The 7,782-nt window shown below is 50.2% G+C and overlaps 1 protein-coding gene across 1 annotated transcript; it reads left to right on the plus strand.

The window, feature by feature from the left end:
- The first annotated feature begins 2,713 nt into the window (after positions 1 to 2,713).
- LOC109748309 (CO(2)-response secreted protease) lies at positions 2,714 to 6,822 on the plus strand. Its single transcript, XM_020307345.4, has 8 exons — positions 2,714 to 2,879; positions 3,309 to 3,504; positions 3,586 to 3,850; positions 3,934 to 4,489; positions 4,597 to 4,700; positions 4,800 to 5,042; positions 5,421 to 5,746; positions 5,831 to 6,822. Exons 1-8 carry the CDS (start codon positions 2,784 to 2,786, stop codon positions 6,385 to 6,387), a joined length of 2,343 nt encoding a protein of 780 aa, XP_020162934.3. The 5' UTR covers positions 2,714 to 2,783; the 3' UTR covers positions 6,388 to 6,822.
- The last annotated feature ends 960 nt before the right edge of the window (positions 6,823 to 7,782 follow it).

Raw genomic sequence — 7,782 nt, forward strand, 5'->3', positions numbered from 1 at the left:
TTGAGAGGAAAGCATCAGATCGGAATATCTGGAACGGTAAGGCCAACTGCAGGAGGACAAAGGAGCATTAAGACAGGCCAACCAGAGTTGTGATCGGTGAACTGGATTCTACTCACTTCATTCACTATTGTAAGATGTATTATTTTTTCTTTCTAAATCGGACATATGCTTTTTTAGAAATGGAGGAGGACCCCCGGCCTCTGCATCGGGGATGCACGCAGCGACTTTATTAATTATTCACACAAAACCTTACAAAGTCATACAACAGTCAGACTAAAGCCACCGTCTAGGCAACATCTGTCGCTACTTCTATCCAGTTGATGAAGGGATGCTTATAGTCTGGGCCTAATACCACAGACCTCGCAGCCAAACCTACCATCTAAGACCTGAGGTCCCAACCAGGACGCTTGCCGGGTATGGGGTACCCACCAGTCCGGCGCACTTCTCAACCAGGACGCCTGCCGGGTATGAGGCCGCCGCAGCCACCTGCCACCAATCCATCTTCAGTGTTGTACTGCTGCATCAACCTTGCCCGGTCTAGCTGCCGTCGACGCCACCACGACGCCAGACAGCGCCACTTCCCTGCACGAGTCCATCTCCGCGCATCAGACGTCGAGTCTTCACGGCGCCATGCCGCCGAGATCCGCCGCCATCAATGTGTAAGCTGAAGCACCGCTCCACCAAAAAGCCTTCCACTGGTCCTCGGTCCGTGTACACCTCCACGAATGCTTAAATTGGGGGAGAATTTCACTTCCCCGGCCTCTGCACCAACTAGGGATGCATACAGCCATTTTAGTATGAGTACCAAGATAAACATGGTCCTCAGAATTTTTTAAATGAGTATTAAGATATTTTTTGATGAGTGGTTCTATCACACACCAAACTTGATCCTCAATAAATGGGGGAAAACCCATGTGCATCACCTGTCAATTCTAGGAATTGAACTCGGGTCGTTAGGCTGCACAACCGCATGCCCAACCACTGAGCCAAGGCTCTCTTTGCAAATCGGACATATGTAGACATGTTTTAGTGCGTTTGTTTACTTATTTCAGTTTGTATGTAGTTCGTATTGAAATATCCAGAACACCCTATAATAATGAACGGAGGGAGTACTTGGCAGTTGCAGGGAGGTAGTGTCCTTCACGCTTCACCTCTTCTCCTTTTGTATGAAACCTATTTTTAGGTAGTTTCCTAGACACTATGCTTCACTAAACCAATGCCCTCTAGTGCTCATTTCATGACTTCCTTGCTTTCGCAGCACCTGCCGCTCTTGGTGTAGGAAGGCCTATTTTTTTCCATATGCATATACATATCTCAACGCATGTTTTTTCCCTCTTTATACGTTTTTTTCTAGAGGGTAAAGAATAGTTGGTTTCCAAAATTTCTTGTTTTTTCAACCAGAACTGTTCAAAAGAATTTTGAATTCATTTTTGTTGCTTAAGAATACATAAAGTTTAACCTATTATGCATACATATATGCTCACTTTCCAACGGATCCGATGGGTGTGTGTGTGTGGTGGGGGAGGGGGTTGGGAGGGACTTGCCTCCACGTCAGATCGGATGTCGGTTAAGGGCGGCATCACACACATCCTTTTAGGCTCCTCGTAGCGGTATCATATCTTCTCCAATTGGGCACATTGCCTCCTTGTGACATGTACACCTGTGCTATGACTATGACGAAACCTCTTGAACTCTGATAACACGACAACTTTAAGGATCATCACTAATTTACTACGAGACTCATACGACTGCACTTGATTCACCCAGGAACTACCAATCATGTGGGGAGAGGGCATGGTTGTAGGCTGCCATTATTCCGTTACAAGCAATGCTTGGTGAATTGGTGGTTTGCGGCAGCATGCTTTTCCTGGTTGACCTTTCGGTATGTAACAATCAGTTGGGTGCCATCTAGAGCTATGGTAAGTTTTGAGTCTTTCGACTTCTCATTCGAACCTGCTAAGTCATGAAGAACTGGAGATAGAGAAGTTGGAGAACTGGGTGCTCTTAATTATGCTTGATAGGAGGAAGCCTGCATTTTCTTTGCTTGAGCCCTGAGTTACGGGGAGGAAGGATCTACTTTGCGAGACTGGTTGAGCTGCGTTCAGTGTACGCATTCATGCTGTCGATCTCGATGAGGCCTCTGCACTGCATTCGGTGGCCTTTGTCGACCTTGCTCCTACAAAATACCTTTGGATCCATCATCCATCCAAAAAAGCCCAATTAATTATGAATTTTTCAACGTGAGCACGAGGACACGAGGTAAGCACCAAGAGTCCCGATAAGATGGGCGCCGTGCATGCGAGCCACCGAGAGCGATTAGGTAGAACACGGCCACAGCTTATCCACATGAATGCGCTAGCTGTAAAAGCGTTCCATGGCATGGGAGCAGATCATTTTGTGCATATATTGGCTAACTTTATGATTCTGATCAGCCACCATTGGCCACTTTTCTTGAGATATAGGAGTACTATATAGATACTACTCCTCTCGATCGTATCTACTAGTAATATTAAGCTATCCATCTTGGATCTTGGTGATCGGCGACCACCTCACTTGTAATTAAGCTCTAATCATGCAGCATGTAGCCACCAACTAAAGCTAGAGAGAGAGAGAGAGAGAGAGAGAGAGAGAGATGCACGTGGTGCATCAGGTGAAAAAGGAACATAAAAGCTCTCCGTGATCGATGACTCGGATTCCGTTAAACAAACTACAAAAAGAACAACAACTCCGGCTACAAATTGGGCTGCACCCCATCGATCCATCCATACTAGTCCTAGTGAACAATGATGAACCGCGCGCACTGGCATTTGCTCAAGCTCCTCCTCCTGCTCATCGCCAACCACCTCCTCTCAGCGGAAGCAGCACAGCACACCAAAGAGGTAATGTTGCGGCAGCCTTGTTACTCTTCTCTTTTTTTATTCTGAGAATCAAATTGTCTTGTTTCAAAGTATTATATATAATGCTATATTGGTTTGTATGCATGTTTCAAACTGTATTGTAATGTTTCCTTGTGTACTATCAAATTTACTCTGAAACAAGTGCCCTCGATCTTATATATTGGTAGACATCAAAACATTATGATATATACTTTGAAACGACAAGAAAAAAACTAATCAAATATGTTTGTAACTCAGTGAAACAAATCAAACTTTGACATAAACAAGAAATTGTGGGACAAATCTCAAATCAGTGATGGATGATAGATTTATGAACAGGATATCGCGTCCACTGCAAGGTAGAATATCATTTCTCTTGAAGTCGGTTTGTTTGATGGCATAATTTTGGGTCGGGTATCCTTGTTATTTCAGTCATATGTCGTCTACATGGGGAGTCCTCCTTCAGGAGGTGGTGGCGTGAAGCTGGCGGAGATGATGCGTGCCGCGCACCTTGAGATGCTTGCGTCCATTGTACCCCAGGAGCAACGGTGGCTGACGCATAGCTACCACCATGCGTTCGAGGGATTCGCTGCCGAGCTCACTGAGGAGGAGGCCCTCGCGCTGTCTGGTTCGGTCTTCAGTCCATCTACTCGTTTCTTGTTAATGGTGACATATATAGTTGATGCGCTGATTTTGTTTTGTTTGGTAGCGCACGAAAGAGTGGTGTCGGTGTTCCGAGACCCCGTGCTGCTACTACACACTACCCGGTCCTGGGACTTCCTTGACATGCAGTCCGGCTTCCGTCCCGACGGCGGAGCACCCCAGGCCTCCGGTGATGTCATCATCGGTGTCATCGACACAGGTATTTGGCCGGAGTCACCGAGTTTCAATGACGACGGGATGGGGGACGTGCCGTCGAGGTGGCGAGGGTTGTGCATGCAAGGTCCAAGCTTCAAGAAGAGCAGCTGCAACAAGTAACGCACCCCCACCCCTTCTTTTGAAATATGCATCGCATGACATATAGGCTTATTAAACATGTGCAATCCTGCATTGGCAGGAAACTCATTGGTGCGCGGTACTACGGCGATCAGCTCGGCTTGGTGGCGCCAAATGCCTCCCTGGCCAGGGTGGCGCTGTCGACCGGCTCGCCTCGAGACGACGTTGGTCACGGCACTCATTGCGCGTCAACAGCCGCAGGCGCGATTGTGGAGGGTGCCAACTACTACGGCCTGGCCTGGGGCGCAGCCAAGGGCGGTGCGCCGGCCGCACGCGTGGCCTCGTACAAGGTGTGTACCGAGGACGAGAACGGATGCTCCGGCTCGGCGCTACTCAAGGCCATCGATGACGCAGTGAGTGACGGAGTGGATGTGATCTCCATCTCCATTGGCAAGACCGCTACCGATACAGTGCCAGACCTTCTCACCGATCCCGTCGCACTCGGAGCATTCCACGCACACCAGAGGGGCGTCCTAGTGGTCTGCTCGGCTGGCAACGATGGGCCCGACCCATCCACCGTCGTCAACTCCGCGCCGTGGATCCTCACGGTCGCCGCCTCGACCATCGACCGCGCCTTCCACTCCAGCATTGTCCTCGGCAACAGAAAGGTCTTCAAGGTACGATACACTAGTGCGCCATCACCATTGTTTTTCATGCTTGACTGCTTCTTATCCCTCGATATCAACACGATGCGGCATGTCAATTATCATGCCATGGATGTCAGGGTGCCGCCATAAACTTCTCCAACCAAAGCCTCGATGGAGAGCGCTACCCTCTGGTGTTTGGGGCCCAAGCGGCAACCCGGCGCGCACCGGCGTCTGAGGCAAGGTACGTACACACAACAAGACAGTGCGTTCTTTTGAATTGGAAGCGTTGATCGAACGTTCACCAGTCAGCACACCACTCACGAATTGCATTGCACTGTAGCAACTGTTATCCGGGATCGCTGCGCAAGCGCAAGGTGGCCGGGAAGATCTTGGTGTGCATCGGCACAGACTCGAGGATTACGCGGCGGATAAAGATGCTCGTCGCGGAGGATTCGGGGGCGAGGGGGCTAGTGTTGATCGACCACAAGGCCATGGAGGCACCGATCGACACCGCTAGCTTCCCCTTCTCCCAGGTGGGCACCGATGCCGGTGCACAGATACTGCGGTACATTAATTCCACCAAGTGAGTCATGAAACAAATGCTCCTATTACTACACCCTCTATCTTTTTTTTTTTGACGGGGTAGTACTCCCTCTATCTGGTCGCATATGTAGGGCCTAATTCATATTTCAAGATTTATTTTGATCGTGAACAATATCAATACTATATGAGATGTATGCATACAATATATACGGTTGAATTCATCTTGGAAAAAAGTTTTCAAACATATGAATTTAAGCGTAATAAATATTTCATATAATATTGATTTTGTTGACGGGCAATGTAAATCCGCCGTAGTTTCCCGTAAAAAAATTAGGTCATATATATCTGGACAGATGGACGTTTTGTCCATGTTTGCAAAGAATTGAAATGAACGATGATCGAACTATCGATGTTTCAGGAATCCGACGGCTGCGATCCTCCCCACAAAGGACGTCAAGTTGTTCAAGCCTGCGCCCGTGGTGGCGTCCTTCTCGGCGCGCGGCCCTGCTGCCCTCACTGAAGCCATCCTCAAGCCCGATCTGATGGCGCCCGGGGTCAGCATCCTCGCCGCGATGCCGCCCATGAACATGGAGGACGTCCCCGCCGGCAAGAAGCCCTCGTCATTCTCCATCAAGTCCGGCACTTCCATGGCCTGCCCGCATGTCGCCGGCGCCGGTGCCTTCCTCAAGTCGGCCCACCCGCGCTGGACCCCATCCATCATCAGATCAGCTCTCATGACCACAGGTGTGTGTCTCGATCAAAGCAAACCAAAAAAGATCGTTTGCATTTTTGAACAAAACGGTCGACCGTGGTCGTGGCTGCATGCAGCGACGGCGAGAAACAACCTGGGACTGCCGGTGGCGAGCAGCAGTGGCGCGGTGGCGACTGTACACGACATGGGCGCCGGCGAGATCATACCGCTTCGGGCGCTCAATCCGGGCCTGGTGTTCGACACCACCACAAGGGACTACCTCGACTTTCTCTGCTACCAGGGCTACAAGGACAAGGTCATCCGCAAGGTCTCCGGCGATGCCCAGTTCACCTGCCCGCATGGCGCGCCCTCGCCGGACCTCATCGCAAAGAGCGTCAATTACCCGTCTATCTCCGTGCCACAGCTCACGGCCGGGAAGCCCTTCGCCGTGTCGCGCACCGCCACGAACGTCGGGCGGTCTAACGCGACGTACGTGGTGGCTGTCGAGGCACCGCCAGGCCTGTCAGTGAAGGTGTCGCCTAAGCGGCTGCTGTTCTCGAGGCGATGGGCCACTGCCGCGTACGAGGTGCGCTTCGCTCACGCCGGGGCCAGGAATGGTTACGCATACGGCGCTGTTACCTGGTCGGATGGCCTGCACTCGGTCCGGACCCCTTTCGCCGTTAATGTCTTCTGATTGTGTATCTGCCTCTTCATTTCATTTTCTTATAATTTTCACCACTAGATGTTTTGTTACGTGTGTTCTACATAAATAAATTGTTCAGCACTCCTAGATCTCAATTTCGATCTCCTTAGTTCTTCATGACTTTCCGACAACGAAGAACAACGTCTAGCTGTCTGTGGATGAGCGGTAGCGGTCGCGTGACATGGGCTCGCGTTGGAGGTGGAATGTGTTCGACGACCCGATAACCTACTTGTACTAGTACAATGCCCGTGCATTGACACGGGCTTTTTAATTTTTTTTAATTGCATACATAAGCATAATGCACTTCCAATTTCACATGTATAGAAAAAATTTACAGTAACAATCAAAAATGTACTTGATGCAATGTATTTTCATTATTCCACTTCACTTGCATCTCCTAAAATATCAGGAATATTGTCTTCAGCTTCCTTCGCACAGTACTTGAGCAATAATAGTAAAAAAAATTCTTCATTGACTTGTAACACTACAAAAAAAAGACACATCCGTGACATTTTTGGCTGAACGAATTTTTTTTTGTCATACATATGACACTTCTATGACGATAATTGTGATAAAATCCGGTATCATCATAGATGTGGTGGGCTCCTACTTCTATGACAAAAAATCATGACAGAAAATAGGCTTTTCGTCCAGGGCGGGCCGGAGACGCAGCTGCATGACATTCTTTGGGCCGTCCATAAAGGAAAAAACCGTGGTAGAAGCAAGGGCGAGGAAAATTTCGAGGAGTTCCTCTCGTACACATACGCGCGTTTCTCTCGTACACATACGCGTGTGTGTGCGAGGCGTTGGCTCTAACTGAACCCGAGGGCGGCGTTGGGCTCTAACTGAACCAGAGCGATTGCACTGCAGGCTACGCGTTACTGAACCCGAGCGATCGATCGATGGCTGTTAACTGAACCCGATCGAGCGATTCCTTCGCTACTGCTGCTAACTGAAGCCGATCGATGCTGCCTCTGGGATGAACAGTGAGCGTTGCGGGGGGGGGGGGGGGGGGGGGGTTGGATGAAAAGTGAGCGGTGGCGTTGCCTCTGGATGAACAGGACCCCATGGTGTGGTGGAGGGCTGGATGAACAGTAGACGGTGGAGGGGTGCCCGTGGATGGGTGGTTGAAGAGGACCCCGTGGTGTGAAGGGCTGGATGAACAGTAGATGGTGGAGGGGTGCCCGTGGAGGGGTGGTTGAACATGACCCCGTGGTGTGGAGGGCTGGATGAACAGTAGACGTTGGAGGGGTGCCCATGGAGGGGTGGTTGAACAGTAGCCGGTGGAGTAGCGCGCGGTGGAGGCTGGATGAACAGGAGCCCGTGGAGGCTGGAGGAGGTCGACGATAGCCCGTGGAGGCTAGAGGAGGTCGACGGTGGAGATGA

The sequence above is a fragment of the Aegilops tauschii genome, chromosome 7, assembly GCF_002575655.3.
Source record: "Aegilops tauschii subsp. strangulata cultivar AL8/78 chromosome 7, Aet v6.0, whole genome shotgun sequence".
Taxonomy (NCBI): domain Eukaryota; kingdom Viridiplantae; phylum Streptophyta; class Magnoliopsida; order Poales; family Poaceae; genus Aegilops; species Aegilops tauschii.

What these genes read in the sequence shown, in the direction of transcription:
- LOC109748309 (XM_020307345.4), top strand. Translation starts at nt 2,784, where the DNA reads ATGATGAACCGCGCGCACTGGCATTTGCTCAAGCTCCTCCTCCTGCTC. An exon ending in AAGAAGAGCAGCTGCAACAA is followed by an intron (nt 3,851 to 3,933) that starts GTAACGCACCCC and finishes CTGCATTGGCAG; the next exon opens with GAAACTCATTGGTGCGCGGT. An exon ending in ATCAGCTCTCATGACCACAG is followed by an intron (nt 5,747 to 5,830) that starts GTGTGTGTCTCG and finishes GGCTGCATGCAG; the next exon opens with CGACGGCGAGAAACAACCTG.